Source organism: Nycticebus coucang, chromosome 2 (genome assembly GCF_027406575.1).
Source record: "Nycticebus coucang isolate mNycCou1 chromosome 2, mNycCou1.pri, whole genome shotgun sequence".
In the NCBI taxonomy this organism is placed as follows: Eukaryota; Metazoa; Chordata; class Mammalia; order Primates; family Lorisidae; genus Nycticebus; species Nycticebus coucang.
Genome location: NC_069781.1, coordinates 44,543,084 through 44,563,666, shown reverse-complemented (window position 1 = coordinate 44,563,666; position 20,583 = coordinate 44,543,084). Strand labels below are relative to the sequence as shown.

The 20,583-nt window shown below is 50.9% G+C and overlaps 3 protein-coding genes across 6 annotated transcripts; all 3 read right to left on the bottom strand.

Annotated features, from left to right (window-relative positions):
• Positions 1-1,093: 1,093 nt before the first annotated feature.
• On the bottom strand, positions 1,094-3,195 carry RPP25L (ribonuclease P/MRP subunit p25 like). 3 transcript variants are annotated; one of them, XM_053570124.1, is made up of 2 exons: positions 2,996-3,195; positions 1,094-1,931 (listed from the first exon to the last, which is right to left on the bottom strand). In XM_053570124.1, exons 1-2 carry the CDS (start codon positions 2,996-2,998, stop codon positions 1,404-1,406), a joined length of 531 nt encoding a protein of 176 aa, XP_053426099.1. In that variant the 5' UTR covers positions 2,999-3,195; the 3' UTR covers positions 1,094-1,403. The 3 variants fall into 3 exon arrangements, with proteins under 3 accessions (XP_053426099.1, XP_053426109.1, XP_053426117.1); XM_053570134.1 differs by lacking the exon at positions 2,996-3,195 and adding an exon at positions 2,670-2,844; XM_053570142.1 differs by lacking the exon at positions 2,996-3,195 and adding an exon at positions 2,261-2,663.
• Positions 3,196-3,258: 63 nt separating this feature from the next.
• Positions 3,259-12,048, bottom strand: DCTN3 (dynactin subunit 3). The gene is made up of 7 exons (XM_053570026.1): positions 11,920-12,048; positions 9,795-9,879; positions 8,743-8,829; positions 6,271-6,354; positions 5,286-5,344; positions 4,578-4,637; positions 3,259-4,389 (listed from the first exon to the last, which is right to left on the bottom strand). The coding sequence occupies exons 1-7, from the start codon at positions 12,013-12,015 to the stop codon at positions 4,300-4,302; spliced, it is 561 nt and encodes a 186-aa protein (XP_053426001.1). The 5' UTR covers positions 12,016-12,048; the 3' UTR covers positions 3,259-4,299.
• Positions 12,049-12,630: 582 nt separating this feature from the next.
• On the bottom strand, positions 12,631-19,648 carry ARID3C (AT-rich interaction domain 3C). 2 transcript variants are annotated; one of them, XM_053569954.1, is made up of 7 exons: positions 19,293-19,648; positions 17,375-17,447; positions 15,427-15,610; positions 14,861-15,150; positions 13,851-14,033; positions 13,555-13,644; positions 12,631-13,099 (listed from the first exon to the last, which is right to left on the bottom strand). In XM_053569954.1, exons 1-7 carry the CDS (start codon positions 19,596-19,598, stop codon positions 12,999-13,001), a joined length of 1,227 nt encoding a protein of 408 aa, XP_053425929.1. In that variant the 5' UTR covers positions 19,599-19,648; the 3' UTR covers positions 12,631-12,998. The 2 variants fall into 2 exon arrangements, with proteins under 2 accessions (XP_053425929.1, XP_053425938.1); XM_053569963.1 differs by lacking the exon at positions 13,851-14,033.
• Between the last annotated feature and the right edge of the window lie 935 nt (positions 19,649-20,583).

The window sequence follows — 20,583 nt, the reverse complement described above, 5'->3', positions numbered from 1 at the left end:
TATTATCATTTTTTTTTGGTCGTCCATTGTGTGTTACTATAGGGTGTGTGTGTGGGTATATTTTGTTTTTTTTTTTTTTTTTGAGAGTCTCACTTTGTTGCCCTTGATAGAGTGCTATGGCCTCACAGCTCACAGCAACCTCAAACTCTTGGGCTTAAGCCATCCTTTTGCCTCAGCCTCCCAAGTAGTTGGGACTACAGGCACCTACCATAATGCCCAGCTATTTTTAGAGACAAGGTCTCACTCTGGCTCAAGCTGGTCTCAAACTCATGAGCTCAGGCAATCCATCCACGTCAGCCTCCTAAAGTGCTAGGATTATAGGCACCAGCCACCATGCCTGGACTTCTTTTTTTGAGACTCAGTCTCACCTTGTTGCCCTGGGTAGAGTACTATGGTGTCATAGCTCACGGCAACTCAAATTCCTGGGCTCAAGTAATCCTCCTGCTCCAGCCTCGAAGTAGGTGGGACCATAGGCATGTGCCACAATGCCCACCTAGTTTTTCTATTTTTAGTAGAGTTCATCTCAAACTCCAGAGCTCAGGTGCTCTACCCACCTCAGCCTCCCAGAGTGCTAGGATTATAAGCATGAGCCACCACATCCACCCTTAAAGGTATGTTTTTAAGATAGGAAAGAGCATGTTTGCAAACTGGGTCGTTGTTATAATAATAGCAATTAACATTTATATATCACTATGCACCCAGGCGGTACCTATGTGTCATGTATGTTATGTTTCTTTTATCTTCATAACAATCCTATGAGGTAAACCTTATTGTATTCCTGTTTTATGGATGAGATCACTAGGGCACAGAGTAGTAACCTGCTAGCAAGTGACAGACCAGGATTCAAACCCAGGCAGGCCTGAGTCGTATACTGCAGATGGAGAGAAATGTATGACCTGCCAGTCCCTACATCAGCCCAAAGCAGGTACAAAGAGCCATCCAGGGGCCTAGATATATTCAGGTTACTGACTGAGGGTTCTTATCAACACTAGATCCTCCCAGCACCACACTGAGCATACCCTTCCTGTCTCCAGCCCATTAGCTCCCAGAGGGAAAGGGCAAGCACTCCCATTCCTGTAATCACACTTCCACATCAAATGGGCAAAAGCTTTATTTCCTAACTCCCCCCCCCCAACCTCTGTTGGAAGGTACATCAGACACACTGTAGGTAGAAGAAAGAATAAACCCTTCTTATGCAATCCAGAATCTGGCAGAAATCCCACACCTGTCAGTCTTCATAGCAGTCCCTTTCCACGTGCCAGAAGGAAGGAGAAGCAGGACATGGAGGCCCACTTCTGTGGGCTTGAGTTTTGATGGGAATGTTGAGCAGTCCAGGGCTTCTCAGAGAAGGCACCTCCATCCTAAACATTCAGGTCTGGAGAACAGCCTGGCTCAGCAAGTCTTCAGGACCGGGTATCTCTAGCCCTTCTTCGGGGTCGGGGGCCACAGCTGGAGCTTGGCACAGAGCCCAAGCCAGGGGGTGCCCCTGGGGGTTGGTAGCCACACTCACTGGGGTCCAGGGGGTCCCGGCTGAGTAGTACCCACACTGCAGGCACATGGCGGCGCACTGTGAGGGGGTCTAGGCCTGTGTCAGGTGAGGTTGGGACCCAGCTGTCCTCAGTCTGGAGGAAACGCAGCTTGGTGAGCTGGTGGAGACCTGGGACCCGCCGCTTGACAATCTCAGCACAGCTGACAGCCTTTCCTGCAGCCCTGCCAGAACCTGAGAACACAACATGCCGTGCACTGCCGGCCTCCAAACGACCCAGCGCCAGCCCCAGCAGGTTTCGAATTTTGCTGCCATCTCGGACCCGCATCTCAAGGGTATCAGGAGGTAGCTGGGGCATTGGGGAAGGTGATGGGAGCTCTACAGAGCCAGCTCTTCGGTAATGCTCCATCCTGCTTGTTGTCTTGTCTGCAAGTCTCGCTGCCCACTGCAGAGAAGTATCAGATGAGTGCTGGGCTGTGTGCTTCAGGCCATCGTTCACCACCCCTTCCACCTCCCTTCAGGATACAGCCCTGCTCCTCAACCCAGACTTCCCAAGAACGGGATCATATCCCCTCCTCCTCAGCTTCTCACAAGGAGTTGTGCCTGTCTCAGCCTGGGAGGAGCTGGGAAGGGGCTGTACTTCATACACCCCATTCCTCCCCCAATTCTGGAATTCCTGAAACAGGACCAAATTCTCTAAACACCTAGTTCTTCGGGATAAGGCAGGGCATCCTCATCACAAGCACCCCAGGACTGGGGCCGAGCCCTCCTTACCTTGGGCTCCTTGGGATGAGGCCAGACCCCTCACCCCAGATTAAGAATCAGACTGAGTGTTCCCCACTTGGAGCTCTACAGGGACAAGGCCGCCTCACTTTGTACTCCCAGAGGACAGGATTAAGTCCCTTTGCTCCAGGCCCCACGGGAAACAGCCAAGAGCCTTTAACTAATGGTATCCAAAACAGAACCGAGACCCCATCCACGTCAACCCAGGACAGTCAGAAAGCCGGGAGCAGACGCTTAACATGGGGGACTACTTGGGCGATTCCTGACCAGCCAAAGCTGTCTGCATCGCCAGGAGCTGCTCCCAGGGTCCTACGGGCCTCGGCGGCCAAGCAGCAGGTGTCCCCTCTCCCACCACCTCGGAGAACCCCCACACCCCTTCCCGCCGAGTTCCAGCTCTCACCGCCGCGGCCTCACACTCTATCCGGAGCCAAGATGGCGCCCGGTTCGGGAGCGCGCCCAGGCTGCGGGGCCGCGCTCGCCACACCGGGGCGGGGCCTGAAGGAAGGCGCCCCACAGCCCCTCCGCCCGGGAAACCGAGGGCAGGCGCCGGGAGAGAGCCGTGCCTGGAACACACGCGCGTAGTTTCCGCGGTTACGCCTGGGCCAGGGACACTCTTAATGAGGCGGAGGGGTCCTAAGGATGCGAGGACTCCTGCGTCTGAAGGGTAGTGGATTTGACCGGTTGAGCAAGGGTGAAGGTGGATGTAGGTGTGTGTGTAGGGCTCACCATGGCTGCGATAGGTTCCGTTTGGAGTGGCTGCTGCTGAGCTTCGACCTCATCCTGTGGGCACTGGCTAACCACAGCGGGGTTTCGAGGGATTAGTAGAATCAGATCTTGTGCACAGCTCACCCTGGCTGTAGCGGGGGAGGGAGTGGTGGGAGAAACTGAGCCGCAGCCTCTGGTGACTCCTGGCCGCTGAGGCTGGGTGCGGGGGGGGGGGACTGTCCGCACGGACCCTAATATGGGACCCAACACGTAACAGGCGCTCGAATGTTCGTTAAATCTTTATTTGAATTAATACCAAGAGAAATGGCAGAGGGAATAGAGTAGATTTAAGTTGAGAGATACTAGTTCGGTGAAGGGTTTGCAACTGTCTGGATAGAGTAGGAAATTCTGAGTCTAGGATGACTCCCAGGTTTCAGACCAGTTTGGACACACTGAATTTGAGGTGCCAATGAGATCGCACAGGTGGGGATGACCCGCAAGCATGGGAAAGGGGTCTGCAACTAGAGCACTCGCAAACCACAAGGGGGCAGCAAACACCTGGTAGAGCGCGGGGCCAATCTCTTTCTCCCAGCTTACTCTAGTCCGCGTCCCTCCTTCCCAACTCCCCTCCCCAGAACCTAAAACTTCCTCTAGCCAAACCTCTTGGGGTCCTCTTCTCAGCTAGCGGCACCAGGTAGACTCCTAAGAGAAGAATTTCAAGGATCCTCTCTGCCTTTACACAAGTTGCTCCCTTGGCTCTGAAAGTACCTGTGTATCACCCACAGGGCTGCCTCCCGCTTCATTCCTTCCTTCTGTGCCCCAAAGGAACAGGTGATCACCTATGGGACTGTCATTTTTCTCTGCAGGGCAGGGGTTAGGTGAGCCCTACCTTTGTTCACCCACCTGACATTTGGAGGGTATTTGGTAAATGTGGGGTAAATGGATGGATAAAAGCATGTTCCATTCACATAGATCAAATGAGAGTCTTAGTCTTGGGAGCCCCAAGATGAGTACAGCTTCCAGTCCAACCACTAGGCAGTTTGACAGCTCAGCTCTCCACTAACCCCATTCTAGACCACAGAGCCAGCACACTCCTGGCTGTGTAATCTCTACAGTTTATTGTCACTGGAATAAGAACACTGATGGGGAAAGGGGGTGCAAATTGTAAATCTCAGGTAAGCTGACTTTGGACCTCAGAGCCCTAAGTAGACACGTGGGCCTTATATCCAATAAATATAAAACCGCCTCTGCCTTGTTACAAAGGCAGTTGGTACATAGCCCTGGAGCCTGGCTGCCCTGGTCCACCCTGGGATGGGGAGTAGCTGTTACTCCTCAGCTGGCTTCACATGCTTGGCGGCCTCTAACTGACAAAGTAGCTCATCCCACTGCACGAACTGCTTGGAGAGAAGCAATGTCTGGTTGCAGGTCAAGGTGAGAACAGGACTCAGAGTGAGGAAGTGGGGAGATTTTGCATATACTAAAAGGGGTGGGGGCTGGGGGAATAGACAGGCTGGTTGGGATGGTGTGAGAGAGAACTAGTGTGACAAAAGGACAAGGCTTGATGACAGCACCCATTAGGGGCCCAGCTGAGCAGAAAGGATACAGTCTTGTTGTATTCCTCCAGGAGAGCCTTGGACTCCTCAGTGATCTCCACACACTCGTCCTGCCAAAGTGTGGCAGAGAATGGAGCTGAGCAAAGCCCCCGTCTTCTACTAAACTTCCTGCCTCATCAGGGACCCCTCATTCCCTACAGAGCCTAGAAAATGTGGTGCTTAGCTCTAGGATCAAAGGAGCAAATCACTAAAAGGGGTACTTTCAGGCTCCAGGATAGGTACCCTCATGGCAGTCCAAAGATTGATGGAAAGGGGAATAGGCCACACATTAAGTAAACATTCCCCTAGTACTTATCTCCTCCTCTGTTGGGCCTGGGAATAATAAAAGAGCTCTTCCACCCAGTCAAGGACAGACCATCCCCAAGAATTCTTGGGTACCTCCCAATGTCAGCCTTCTAGTGTTTCAGAATATCTCAACTCTGGGAGGCCCCTGGATGTGGCCCTAGGTGAGTCCTTTCCTCTCTCTAGGGCTTAGGAAGAAACAGGATAGACCAGCAGTTCTCAACCTGTGGGTCACGACCCACAGGAACTGTATTAAAGGGCTGTGGCATTAGGAAGGTTGAGAACCACTGGGATAGCCATAAAGTTTCCTCTAAACTGAAGCCAGAAAGGCTCGAGGCTGCTTATCAAGTGGCATGAGTGGGGATGGGATACCTCACCATTTCTACGCACCCTTCTAGTCCTCTCCCTTCCCATACCTGCTGCTGGATATGGATTTGGGCCAAGCGCTGCAGGCGGGCAGCATGCTCAGGAACAGCTGTAAAATATAACACACACTGCCCAATGATGCTTGTGTCATCCCCCGGGACTGCTCAATAGTCTATTATGTCTTCGGTAGGATTAGAGTATTGAATGGAGAAGCTAAACAAATGCCAGGCTTCATTGACTGCTGCAGCTGGAGGTGGTGGTGGGGCTCCCTGCCTATATAGTGTTACTCCAGGACCTACAGGGGAGGGGAGCATACAGGTCCTGAGGAGAAGAGAAAACCTTGGCATCCCCAGTGTTGCCCCCTATCTCTACTCCATTGCTTTAAGTAGGACCAAATAAAAAAAAATTGGCTATCTTGGGACCTGTCCCTTTGGTCTCAGCCCAGCAGGGCCAGGTCTGCCTGGCCTAGGGAAAGGGGACCCTATAGGTGGGCTGAAGAAGAGCTGGTGTCCAATACCCAGAGCCTTGGCCACTATGCTGGGCCTGCAGCTTATGGCTGTGAAATAGTCAGTAGCTGATCAGGGGCAGGGAAGGGGAGCTGGGAGAAATACCTTCAGAGACAGACAAGATGGGTATCTGGATTCAATTAAAGTCACTGCTTGTCAAAGTCAGGCTCTGGGACTGCTCTCGGCAGTACAAAAGAAAGAATTCACACACATTCAGCACCTGGCATAGATTCTGACAGTAAAATATGGACTCTGTAGCATCCCGAAGGAGAGATGCTAGTGGGGTAGAAGGCAGCAGGGATCCTCAGAGTTGGGGGCTGCTAGAGCTTCTGGGAGTATCCTTAGGCCCAAATTCTGAAGTCCTGAAACTGGGCTCTCCATACTCCTAGCAGAGGTGGCAGGTATCCCCAGGAAGAAGATAAAGACAAGGATCAAACCCAACCTGAGAAACAACTGAAGTACACGGAAGTCTTGCCCATTCATCCACCTCCCCAAGCAAGGTAGTGGAGTTACAACCATAGAGAGGTACCTTTGATGTAAGCACTGTCCAGCATGGGTACCAAGGCATCCACCTGCTCCAGGAGCGCAACCTGAGAGAGGATAAACTGCTCCTCTAAAGCAAAAACAGACAAAACAATAGCAGTGAAGCAAGCCTGGGCATTGCTACTCAGCCAGTGCAAGAGACTGAGGATCTAGCAGGGGAGACAGCTGAACTCTGGAGCATTGGGCAGCAACTATGCCCACTGCCCTCCCAATTTTTTGAGACAAAGTTTCACCCTGGAGTTGAGGGCTGTGGCATCATCATATCTCATAGCAACCTCAAACTCTCAGGTTCAAGTTATCCTCTTGCCTCAGCTCTTGAGTAGCTAGGACTACAGGCGCCTGCCACAATATCTGGCTAATTTTTCTATTTTTGTTAGAGACAGGGTCTCTTGCTCAGGCTGGTCTCAAATTCCTGAGCTCAGGCAATCAACCTGCCTTAGCCTCCCAGACTGTTAGGATTACAGGCATGAGCCACCACATCTGGCCATCACTGCTCCCTTCTATAGGTGCACATTTCCTGTCCTGCCCTCACCTCTCCTGGATGCCTCTAGTCTGACCAATTTTGAGCCTAAGGAGCTTCTCGAATTCTCCAAATGCTACCTTTTTCTAAGTTTTAAATCTTCTAGCCTCCTAACAACAAACTCACTAAGTACTTCTTAGGCCACAAGAAGCAAAGTACTTCAAAGAAAGTACTTCTCATCCCCAAGGGTGCCTGGGAAAGTCTGGAAGGGAAGACTTGTGGTAGACTGTACTACACAGGTTCTGCTCAGTGGCTCTCAGAGGAACAGCCAATTACAAGCTGAAAGAGAACTGGGCCAGTGATGGGAGAATCCACTGAAGAAAACAGGATCTAGGCTGGGCTCTGTATGCAAAGGAGATTTCAATAAACTGAAATCCATAAAGTGTGAAGGGCATTCAAGAAGGAAACTGTTATGTGCAAATGTTTAGAGGCAGGAATACTTGTCAATTAGTCGAGGAAAAAATTCAATTAGCTGGGCCGGCGCCTGTGGCTCAAAGGGGTAGGGCGCCGGCCCCATATGCTGGAGGTGATGGGTTCAAACCCAGCCCTGGCCAAAAACTGCAAAAAAAAAAAAAAAAAAAAAATTCAATTAGCTGAACTGGAGCACGGATAGCAGAAGAAACAAAGAGGGATGAAAGGCTTTGGATGGCAGGCTAAGGAATCAGGACTTTATCCTAGCCAGGAGAGCAAAGTGGGAGGTTGGAAATGTGTTTTTGTGGAGATTGCACATGCAGAAAGGAAAAAATTATGGTAAAGAGGATGATTTAGGAGACTGTGCTATTCACATGCAAGTGGATACCCACTCTTTGAGGCAGTGCCAGAGGGAGGGATAGAGAGGCTGAAGCTGTCATCCCATGACTTAGGACACTGTTCATCCTCAAGAGTCCATGCAGGGGAAGATCTGAACTTGGTGACAGAGCCCTGGCAATTGATCAAGGGTCCTTTGGAAGCTCTGACAACCCTCTCAGCAGGAGCTGCCCATCTTCACCAGTCCTCAGTGCTGCACTGTACTGATCAGTATCCTGGAAGACTGATCTCCCATTTGAGTTATAGGCACAGATCCTCTGTCTCCTCTAGTTTTCTAGCTTTAGTTGTACCCACGAGGATAAAGACTTTCTGGTTTACCATTGCATACCTCTCACCTTAGAGAGCCTGGATCATAGCAGATGATCATTAAACATCTTTTGGATGAAAAATGAAGGGCGGTACCTGTGGCTGAGTGAGTACGGCGCTGGCCCCATATACTGAGGGTGGTGGGTTCAAACCCGGCCCCAGCCAAAACTGCAACAAAAAATAGCCAGGCATTGTGGCAGGTGCCTGTAGTCCCAGCTACTCGAGAGGCTGAGGCAAGAGAATTGCCTAAGTCCAAGAGCTGGAGGTTGCTGTGAGTTGTGATGCCTTGACACGCTACCGAGAGCGACAAAGTGAAACTCTGTCTCTAAAAAAAAAAAAAAAAAAAAACTGAAGCTCAGAAAACCTTAGCTTATGGAATGGCTGACTGACTAATAAACAAGGCAATACTTACTGGCTAGAATTCTGAAATCCTAGAGCTTTCCTACATGAAAGAAAGATATTGAAACTCATCCCAATATTTTCCCTTCTCCCCAGTGGCAATGCTCTTTACCCCTATTCTTTCCTAGAAGCTCTCTGTCAGTGAGTAGAAGGCAGGAAGGTTCTGAAGAAAAATCCAAGGGGCAGGCTACTGATAGAACATTGGAGTAGCTTCCACTGTTTCCTGCAGCTGGCCCAGAGGTGTATTGCACCCAATGGCACCCAATGCCTACTAGAGGATTCACAGGATTCTCAGCCCAGAATTCCAGAGAGCAGCTTCCAGGGGGATATATCCATGAGAAGACTGGAAGAGGAGACCATTTCTGTACCCAACCTCCTCCATAACCCACATCCTCAGATGCATGTACATACACAGTCCAGCATTACCTGCTAAAATGAACTGCAGCTTTGAAGCATCAGGTATGGCAATGCGGTCAATGTACTCAGGATCCAGGTATTTGATCAGGTCTTCAACTGGAAAAGTAGAAAGATGGAAAATGGAACTAATAGGGCTGGGGAGTAGAGCTCTATCTTATGAAGGATGTTTGGTCAATCTTAGGAAGAGCCTTGAATGAGGAGCTGATACCCCATAATGGCCTATCAGCAGGTCTTTGCCATCCCCACTTCCCTGTCACTCCACTTTCTTCACTTCTTGGCTGACCTCAGGTTTCAGAGCCTGAAACACAATTGCTGCCACCAACCTGGGGCCCTCCCATTTTCAATGACCTATCCTCACCAAGAAAAGGACTTTTTTCCTCTCAGTGCCACCAACACAAGTCAGAGCTTTGTCTGATTTCTAGTTCCTGAGCAGGTTACTAGCTCTGATATGATCAAAAAGGTTTGGCTGAACAAAGGCTGGAGCTCTCAGTTCTTAATTTCTTTCCTGCCATCTAACCTTGCCTGGGGAAATCTCAAACCCTTTTAAAAGGAGTTTTCAGACAGAGCTGTCATCCCATGACTTAGGACACTGTCATAACTTACCTCGGGATAAACCTGAGGTTTATCCACAAGGTAGAAAAGCACACCCAGGGCGGTGCCTGTGGCTCAGTGGGTAGGGCGATGGCCCCATATACCCGGCCCCGGCCAAACTGCAACAACAACAAAAAATAGTTGGGCATTGTGGTGGGCGCCTATAGTCCCAGCTACTCGGGAGGCTGAGGCAAGAGAATCACCTAAGCCCAGGAGTTGGAGGTTGCTGTGAGCTATGACCCCACAGCATTCTACCAAGGGCGATAAAGTGAGACTCTGTCTCAAAAAAGAAAAGAAAAGAAAAGCACACCCCAATTCACCAACTGAATTTGGTGCAAGGAAATGTCTTCATATTTTTTCTATCCCCAAAGGGCTATTCAGTGACCTAATGAATTGAAAGGCCAGGGACAGGTTCTAGGAAGCACAGACATGGGAAATAGTACAGGGAGGCACATCATGGAAGCACTTACTCTTTTTGTACAGTATCTTTACCCTCTCCCTTTTGTTGGCAATGTTCCCCAAAGCCACCTGCACCTTGACCAGGCCATCAGCCACCTGAAAGGGAAAAGAGATTAATTCCAAGATGTACCACCTGACTCAAAGCTTGGAGGAAATAAAGAACCCTCATTCCCCCAGACTAGCAAACCTGAATCCTAGTAATCTAGATTGGTCCCCTTCTCTTGTATTAGAGGAGATGCAGCCCCACCTTCAGGGATTATGAAGTGGGAGGGGGGAGAGAGAGTCAGGTACTCCTTGTGGAGTTTCGAATTTAATTGGGGAGATAGTGAAGTATTTTAGAGTATATGGAATGTATAGTATATACTATAATTTCTGGTTCCTAAGTCCCAGGCTTGGGCATGAGAAATGCAAGCATCCTTATCTAGGCCTTCATTACCTCATGAGTAGATGATTGTACCAGGACCCAAACTGGCTGGCCTATCTCTAGTCTTATTCCTTACACATCAACTCTAGGGTGGGAGATGGAAGAGTCTAAGATAACTAGTACCCCAGGTGGTGCATGGTGGCTCACGCCTGCAATCCTAGCACTCTGGGAGGCCAAGGCGGGTGGATTGCTTGAGCTCAGGAGTTTGAGACCAGTCTGAGAAAGAGCAAGACCCTGTCTCTAAAAATAACTGGGCATTGTGGTAAGCACCTATAGTCCCACCTACTAGGGAGACTGAGGCAAGAGAATCGCTGGAGCCCAAGAGTTCAAGGTTGCTGTGAGCTATGACACCACGACACTCTACCAAGGGTGACAAAGTAAGACTGTCTCAAAAAAATAAAAATAAAAATGATAACTAGTCTGGGCGGCACCTGTGGCTCAGCGGGTAGGGCGCCGGTCCCATATGCCAGAGGTGGCGGGTTCAAACCCAGCCCCCGCCAAAAAAAAAAAAAAAAATGATAACTAGTATCCCAATAATGATACAAGCCCTATATTGGGGAATAAAGAAGATAACCAGGTTAGGGGGGAGAGAGAGAGAGTACAGATAAGAGCATGTAGAATGAGTTTGAGATGTCTGTTGGACATTCAAGTGAAAAAGTCTGATAGACAATGGGACATATAAGTCTGGTTTTCAGAACAGAAATTTGGGCCAGAGATACACATTTGAGACATAATGACATGTAAATAGTAATTGAAACTATGGAAGTGAGTGAATCTACATAGAGCTTAATGGTAGAAGATAAGGAATTCCCATATTAAAGGGTCAAATAGAGAAGTCTAAGGAAGTGAATGTAGTCACCCAAGTTTTAGGGCAGAAGGTGAGAAATTACAATATTCAAAGGGCAAATATGTGGGAAGGCAAATAGACTAAGAAGCAGGTAGAAGGAAAATCAGGAGGGCTAGGCTAATATCATAGATGACAAAGGAAAAGAATGTTTGAGAAGCTCAAATGGGAACACAATCTGCCAGTTACAACTAATTTCACAAGAAGTGTTACAGACATCATTACCTTGCATGTACTTTGCTCCAGGATATGCCTGACATTCCCCAGAACGTTTTCAGTAAAAGATCTTCCCATAGTAGAAAGAGGACAGGAGGGCACCTAAGCCTCATAGTTGTCAAAATTCAGTCATTAGTGCAAAGGAGTGCCAGTCTACATCTGAGCACCCAGTATCCAATCCCTTCCCCTCTTAATCTTGGCCCTCTCAGACCTCACTTCTTGCCCCTTGCAGCTTCCTTAACCACCCCTGCTCTGCCTCCTCTGGGGTCCCATGGACCTCTCTCTGCACAATTCATTTAACAATTAATCACGGAGGGCTCCATGACAATACTCCCATTGTAAACTTCGGCTCTTAGTGAAACTCCCGTTAGCTTCTCGAGCGTGTCAGATCTCCCAACTAACCCCCAAAGGGATGGAGAGTCTTAGTCACAGTTGGCACAGAGCCCACTCAAGCAGGCCTGACCACCCGCAGATCCCTCCATGGGAACGGACTCCGAGGATCAAATGGGCTCTGGGAGGTCTCGTACCTATGTTATTTCAAAGGCCGGACTGCGGAAGACAAGACTGCAGCAGCTACATCCATCCCAAGGGCCGAGCCAAAAGCCGGCTCTTGCCCTTCTCCAGATAGGGTCCACCAGAACAGACCTCTCACCTTCCGCGAGCCGCGCGTCCCGCCCGGCCCGTACACCCAGCGCTCTAGCTCCTCCACTCGGGCCTGCAGCCGCTGCACATCAGTCAGAGCCGCCATGGTTCCTACCGACCCACCTTAGCGAGAACAACCAGAGGGCGGGACGTCCGTCCAAGCAGGATGGCCGACCAATCCAAGTGCATGGGCGGCATTTTATGCAGGAAGTGACGCCACGATTCAGCCCCTCAGCTGAAAGTGTCCGCTTCAGTCTGCCGAAAGGTGTCAAAAACTGGTCACCTTGGCAACAGCTGTCAGTTCTGGCCCTTTCCTGGCTTCCAGCGCCTGGTTGTGAAGACGACCTTTGCCTTCGGGTATCAAAGAGGTTTCCTCAGACTATTCCCTAAGTTTGCGCGTAACAATACCTTTACTATTGCAGGATAGGTCCAATTCCCATAGATAGTAGGAGACTCTGAGTTACCATAAACTTTTGGCATCTTCCAGGTCCAAGAAATTAAGTGACTCACCCAAGGCCACCCACCATTATTGTGACAGAATTGTCACTATATAGGACTTGAACTCAACGAGTATGATTGAAGATGGAGCTCTTCTATTCGCGGGGTGCTTCACTATACCTCCTTCCCCTGGCCTAGTGCAGCCAGTGTGCTTTATATCATTCTTCCCCACCTCCCAGACCCAAACACGAAGAGGAGGCATTGGATTTGGAGGAATCACAACTTTATTGTCTAGATATGACCTGAGAGATGTCTCCTTCAAAGAGACCCCAACCCAGCCTTTCATCTGGCTCCTGAAGAGAAGCAGAGCTGACAAAAGGGTGGGGTCCTAGAGATAACATTGACACAGGAGGCACCTGAGGAGATGATTGGGGCTACTGGGGAAAGAACTCTTTGGTAGATGCTGCTGGAATTTGTCAGGGAGGAGGTACCCTCCCTTTACAATGAGGTAGATGTAACATTAAAAGAATATTTGGCTTCAAGTCCAGATGACATGGGGAGTGAAGGTGACCTCCCAAGGCTGGGTCCCAGACTGGTCTTCTCCCCACCTCAGCAATGAGACTGGGAGTCTTAGTTCTTGAGTAGGAGGTTTTAGGACAAGGTGCTGGAAGGGGGCCCTGTAGAGGATTGGGGTGCAGGGTTGGTTGGGCCCTGAGAAGCTGGCATAGGCTGTCGGCGGGCAAAGAGGACACCTGGCAAAGGGATGAGGAGATGATAGAGGGTAAACAGAAGGGGGTAAGGGATGGCAACAGAATAGGGTAACAAAAGTAAGTGTCTTGATTGCTAGAACACCACACACATCCATCTGCCACAAACCAATGAGGACAAGCCCCTTGAATCAGTGAGAGACTCCTATGCTAATGTAGATACCCTCAAATAAGTAAACAAAAATATTTACATTAATACATAAACACATGACAAGGTAGACATCCCATGGTACCCATGCCAGGGAGGTCATGCCTTGGACTGCATGCCATACAGACAGCCCCTATAATCCATGCCAGTGTAGCAATCCCTTGAACCCCATGTTACCCATGCAAATTTAGATAACCCTGAACCTCATGCTAGTAGAGAAAGTCTAAAATCCCCATGCCAATCTAAATATCCCTGACCCCATGCCAGTGTAGGCAGCCTACAGTACCCATACCAGTGTAGACCACCCCGTTGATCTCTAGGGCCATGTTGATACTGCTGATGCCACTGCCTGCCAGATTGAGAGGCCCATCCAGTTGCTCTTCTGTCCAGGAGGGGGTAGAGGAGTCATGTTTTAGACTTCAGATTAGACTTCAGACTTAGAAGTGACCCCCTCCATCCCTGTAGACAGCCCCCATTGCACTATAGCCCCTACAGTTGTCTATAAAGGGACAAGTCTGCCCCACCCCAACACTTAGTAGTTTGATGGGTCTATCCTCCCTCAGTGTACAAGCCTGAAGCCCTCCTCACCCCTCAGGGGAACCTTGCCACGGGGCAGAAAACTTGGGGGCATGCCAGGTCGAGGTGGGTCCATAGGCCCCATCAGCACAGCCCTCTTCTCTGGGGGTTCCTCTGGTGCCAACTTCTCCCTTGTAGGTCCCAAGGTCAGGCCCACAGGCAGTGCCAGGTGAGGGGTTGGAATTCCACTCTCCTCTAGAAGAACAGGTCATTCAGCTCTCCTGGCCCAACCAAGACATCTCTGCACATCGTTATCCCCCAGCCTTGGGACCAGAGAGTTCACCCAAGCTAACACACCAATCTCTTCTTCATTCAATCCTCTTCCTATCTAGAGCCTCAGCCTGGAGGTGATGAAGCTACAGAGCCCCAAGAACCAATGTGTACGTGTAGATTGGTCCAAGATAATTTGGAGGATTTTTGTGGTTGTTTCTTGGTTGTTAAATAATCCAGGTCACAGGAGACACAAACCACATGCACATAGGATCCCTGGGTTGACAGGTGTGGAATGGGGAGCCGTTGTGATTGAAGAACCTTTTCCTGAGCTTCAGTCCCATACTGCAGTAACAAAGCTCTCAAGGCTTTTCTTTGTTTTGTTTTAGAACAGGGTCTCATTCTGTCACCCAGGCTAGAGTGCACTAGCGACATCATAGCTCACGGCAGCCTTAAACTCCAGGGCTCAAGCGATCAACCTTACCTCACCCTCCCAAATAGTTGTGACTACAGGTGGGCCGTCCCACGCCCGGCTAATTTTCCATATTTTGTAGAGACAGGGTCTCGCTTTTGCTCAGGCTGGTCTCGAAAGTGCTTCCCCAAGTGACGGGCCTCTCAAAGCTGTATTGACCCCAAACCTCAGGATTCTAAACTTTAGGAACTCCCAAACCTCAAAGCCTTGTCAGACCTCCTACTACTCCCACACTTCAATGCCTTCCAGACTTCAGAATCCCCATATTTTAATGTTTCCTGTATCTCAGCGCCCGACTTGACCTCAAGAGTTCCAAACTTCTGTCCTTACCACTTCTCACCTTTTTTGATAGGGTTGGGGCTGAGCTGGGCGCAAGCGTGTGCAGGTAGGCCGGAGGAGGAGCCTGGGGCGGGGCCGGGACCGGACGCGGGCGCAGGAGGGACGGGGCCAGGACCCAAAATTGGTCCTTGAGTGCCCCGAGGTGGGGGCCCAGCCAAGCCGAAGAGTGGAGCAGCGGTGTAAGCCTGGCGACGGCCCTCGCGCCGATTGCTGTCGATGGCGGCTTGGAGCTCCCCCGGGGAGCTGAGCGCCCGCGTTTCGCACTCGTAAGGGTACAAGTACTTCATGTACCTAGGAGAGGACAGACAGTGTGTGTGTGTGTGTGTGTGTGTGTGTGGTGTGTGTGTGTGTGTGTGTGTGTGTGTGTGTGTGTGTGTGTGTGTGTGTGTGTGTGTGTGTGTGTGTGTGTGTGTGTGTGTGTGTGTGTGTGTGTGTGTGCGCGCGCGCGCGCGCGCGCGTGAGACGCTGGTCAAGTTCCAAGCCCGGATGCCCTTCCCAGGGCCTTCCACACCTCGCCCCGGCCCCACCCCCGCGCGCTTTCCTTTCCGCTCGCGGTCCTGGCCTCACTGGGTGCGTAGAGTGAAGGCTGCAGAGGTGATGGTGGTGGGCAGGCTGAGGCCGCGCGTGACCTCCCGCCACACTTTGCGGTTGATGACCTCCACCAGGCCACCCTTAGCGGTCACCAGGCGAAACAGCGCGTACAGGTCCAGCACCTGCTTCGCCATGATGGGCACGCGGTTCACTGGCGTCCCTAGTGGAAATTGGGCAGAGAGGACACCAAGACTAAGACTTTGCGGTCATCCCCAGGGATTGAAGGATTTGGTCGCCTTTATGAGGCAGGCCTGGTTACAGGGAAGAACCCACGGAGAGGGAAGGAAAGACATGGGGAAGGGGGATTATGGACAGAGTCCCCAGACCCCCAGGGCCTCCATTTTAGCAGAAAGAACAGAAGACAAGAGTAGGCAAATTTCCTGAAAGGGCCAGATGGTTAATATTTTAGTCTTTGCGGGCCAAACCATCACTCTCACAACTACTCAGTTCTGCCATTGTTGCCTGAAAGCAGTCATAGAACTGTAATAGTCATGGCTGTTTTCCAATACAACTTCATTTACTGACTGAAATGGGAATTTCACGCGTCTGGAAAAGCTATCGTCTTTTAATTTTTTCTCCTAACTATTTAAACGAGTAAAAACCATTCTTATCTCGCAAGCGGCTGCGTTTGGCCCTCTAGCTTTGGTGTCCCTTGGGGGAGACTCTAGGAAGGACTTCCAAACAGTGCTGAAGAGCCAGACTGCCCCAGGGAGCAACCCTCGGGTACACCCGAGCTCAGGAAGGGCGGGCAAGAGAAGAATCAGCTCCCACCTCACCGGCCGACTCCGCAGCCTGCACAGCCCCCATTTGCCAGTCCTGACAAAGGGGCCTGTCTGCGCTGACCGATGGGCCCCAGTTAATTCCTTACCGATCCCGTCCCTTTCGGCCGCCGCCTTTGAACCCGAACAATTAGCTGCGGCCTGATTAATGGGGGCAAATTATCGTCCCCGCGGGACCTCCTTCCCCAGCAGCTGGAGCGGAGAGAGGCAAGGACTGAGGGAAACAGTTGGTGGGGGGAAATCGGCACAGCAGATAATGCTGGGATCGGTTCACACCGCTCCCTGACCCCCACAGGAGGGAAAGCCTTGAGGAACAGCCAAAGAGGGGACACTGTTACCAGAATGCCTGGGCCTTTCTGGGGAACAAGAGAACTTTGGGCCCACCAAAGGTCACTGGGAAGGAAGGGACCTGAAAGGAGCTCTAAGCCTGGGGTGAGTGCCAAGGGACTTGGGCCAGCAGCGGCACTAAGGAAGGGAGGGGACAGTGCAGCCAGTTAATTAGCAGCTTATCAGGCTGCGCTAGGAGTGAGTTAATTAGCTTTGTAGAGAGAGATAATGAGTCAGTGTTCAGTCTCATGAATCTGGGGAGAAGCTGAAGTGATGGACTGTCACCCGCTGTGATGCCCTCCTGGACCCTTCCTGCATTCTCTTCCAGCTCTCTGAGTTTCCTGCAAAGGAATTCCTCTGCAGCCCAACTCACATAGTCCCCAGCCCAGCTTTGGGGAAGTTCTTCCTTCACTCTAACCCCTAGTCTTTCCTGCTGTAGAGCACATTTGGTGTGTCCCCCCCCCCCCCGAAGCAAGGGGAAAATGAGGAGAACCAAGGCTGGTGAAGTCCCTCCATAGAGAACCAAGACATTCACAGCCCTCTAGTCCTGGGACCCTCCCACCCCAGGCCAGCCCCCCAACAGTTGCTCCTCCTACCCTCCCAATTGATCCCACACTCATTAACCTGCCAGTGGGCTGGCCACTAATTAATCCTGGGGTGGAGGAGGGGGCAGGGTCAGAGGTTAAAAATGCTATTGAGGGCCCAGAGGACAGGTGCTGCCAAACTCAGACCTCTTCATAGAGAACTCAAGCTAGTTTCCTCAAACCTGGTAAGGGGCAGCAATTCTAGGACCCTTTACCCACATCACCCCCACTCACCCCTCTTTTGCATGAAGCTAAACAGGTCATCCAGAAATTCCTTCCTCATGGGGTCTGCATCGAGCTCATACAGCTGGGGAAGAATCAGAGTTATTCTCCAGTTCTACTGACTACCTTTCTCCCCAGACCCCAATTCAGATTGTATCCTGAACAAGAGTCCCTAACTGAAGGGGTGGGTAGGGTCTGAATGTGGACTCCCTGACATTAGCATTAGGCTCTCTCTGCTTGAGGGCAGTTAGGGGTGCCTTTTTCTAATATATACAGAGATGGGTACTGGCTGGGGGTGCCCTGGGCAGCTCAAACTATCCCTCTAGGCCAAGGAGTAGGGGCAGAGAGGAAGTAAGAAGAATCTGGGGAGGCTCAGCCTGTCTCTAGGATTGGGTCTTTGCCCACCCAGAGGGGACATTCAGAGCCCTAGGATGGAAGCCAGACTGGAGTAGTTCCACACAGAAGAGACTAACATATATTGGAAGCTCACATTCATTAGTGCAAGGGTTTCATTCTGCTCACATCCCTGTGTTCCAGGGCTTGGTGAGGGGCAGAGATGCTTCTAACCCATCCTTCAGGTAGGGTGGATAAACTCCTGGATTGACATCTGGGACTCCACAGCCCATCTTCTGGTCTGATCTCCCACAGGCAGTTATTCTGCCTATCATAGGAATAGCCAGAGAGACACTGGCCCTATGCCATATCAGGACTTGAAGGGCCCATGAGTCATCCTAGCAGTCACCTGGAGACCCACCTCCTATATCCGCTCCCAAATACCACCCAAGAGCAATCCCTGGAGTCATTGACCCTGAGTAGCAGTCCCTCAGTAATGGTCATAGGTAACACTCCATTCCCCAATATGAACCCTCATAGTAAAAAAAGAACAAAATCCCCTCAAAACAATGAATAGCAAACTCCAGAGATGCACCGTTAGAGCAACACTCTCACAAAAAAATGAGCCCTAAGTTTCAGATGGATACCCACAAATAATACACTCTCCAAGTAATAACCCTCAGAATTATACCCATATACCCAGGAGAAACAGACTCTAGAGCCACATTTCCAGAATAACAGAGCCCTGAGTAATACTCCCAGTTTTACAATAATGCTATTAGGTACTAGTCACAGATTAATACTTCTGGAAAATACCTATGACCAACCCCCTACAAATTAACACCACCAGGACAGCACACCTGGAGTCACAGCCCGACATAATACTTCCAGGTGACAGCCTTGAATAATGTCCTTAGAATAACACCCAGAAGGGATCCCCAGGAAGAAAGAACCTCAGATTGAGACCCTGGGAGTAAGGTCTTGTCATTCCCATTTCAGAGGAGCCTTTTAGTCATACTGCAGCTGTAGTGTCACAAGCTAGGAACTGTCATCTATGTAACTCAGGCCAGGGAGAAGATTGGGGAGTGGGGTTGCAGTGTGACAGGAAAGAGGGGGTATACCAGCCAGTCTAGGGAGTGGCAACCTCAATTCTCCTTCCAAAGACAAAAGTAGACAGCCCAGGGCACACCCACTGGCCACTAGAATATGACCTTGTGACTTGATGTGCAATAGGGTAGGTGGGGTGCTATTGGCACTGGACTCCTCAGTCCCCAGATCCCCCTCCTTCAAAGGCCCCTACACACCTCCCACCTTTTCTTCCAGCCCCACCAATGGCTTCCAGTCTGTCATTCTCCATGTTTCTGGGCATCTCCTGCACTTCTTAGTGTGTCCCTTTGCAATACTTTTCGTGTACCTAGGTGTCTGTCTCTCCCTCCCTGTCGCTATTTTCAGTCTTCCCACCATCTCTCTCTAGGTCTCTGTGTCTATGTGTCTCCATCTTACTAGGATAGTGGGAGTGGGTAAGCTACTAAGCACCTGGCTCTGCTTTTACCTGGGGGGAAAAAAGAGGGAGGGCCTGACATTGAGGGGATCCTACCTGCTTGAACTGCTCTTCATAGGTCCATTCATGGGGATGGGGTCCAGGTGCCTGGCTAGAAGGTGAGCTAGGGTGATGGCTCTCCTTAGCTGCCTCTTCTTCCTCTGGCCCGGCTTCCTCCCCCTCTTCATCTTCTTCAGCATCCTCCTCTTCCTCAACTCCAACATTCCCCAAGGCCCCCTCTGGGGCCTGTAGGGTTCTGAGGCCACATATGGGAGGCTGTGGTGGCAGCAGAGGTCGTGGAGGGGCCAGTGGCCCCACCCCTTGGGCCAGCCGAGCAGCCTGCTGCTTCTGCAGGGCCTCCATTACAGCTTCCAGGCGCAGTCCCCCAGCGGGTGGGGGCCCTGGTACCAGGCGGGGCCCTGAGGAAAGGGCTGCCTGTGGGGAAGGGAATTATGAGTGATGGGCTTTGCTGCTCCCACAACTCCCAACACAGGGGAAGTGGGCGTGGATTTAAGGAGTGCTGAGAGTTATAAGAAAAGGGAGAACGCTTTCACAGAGACTGACAGAGACAGAGAGGAAGAAAGAGCAGGAGAGACAGAGACAGACCCAGGGAATCAGAAATGGCCTTTGATGGAGGACAGGGAGAGATACTCATGGAATCAGAAATGGCCCCTGGTGGAGGACAGAGAGAGACTGGGCAGCTCAAAGAGGGTGACAGGGGCCAAGAGGCAGAGATGGGGGACAGATGAGGAGAGGAAGGGAGGAGAGGAAAGAGAAACAATGATTGGGAGAAATGCAGATAGAGATGGGATAGAACAACCAAGAGAAACAGAGGTGGGAGGAAACAGAGACTGAGAGGAACCAAGATAGGGACAGAGATGGGGAAAGAAGAATTAATAGAAATATTCAGGACAGAGAGGGTAAGAGAGAGAAGCAAGAAATAAATATTAAAGACCTAAATGACAGGCAACCCAAAGAAGGACAGAGACAGAGATAAAGAGGTGGAAAGAGACAGTGAGATGGAGGTTAGGAGGCACAGGGGAAGACTGACACAGCAGGAGACCCAGACAGAAAAGAGAGATTAGAAAGAGAGCAAATAGAAAGAGACAGAAAGAGATGGGGACAGGGAAAAACAGGAGAGAGGGGACAGAGAAGCAGAGGACAAGAACCAAGGAGTCACAGAAGTAGAGGGTGGTGGGGGCAGAGGTGGGACCGGCAAGGGACCAGAAGGGTGAGAGGTGGTGGAATCTCCACCATGGGCTCTCTCCCCAGGACCGGGACAGCACTCACCTGCCTGGCGTGGCCTGCTGCCCCTGGCGTCTCCACGGCGCTGCCTCTGCTCCACCCG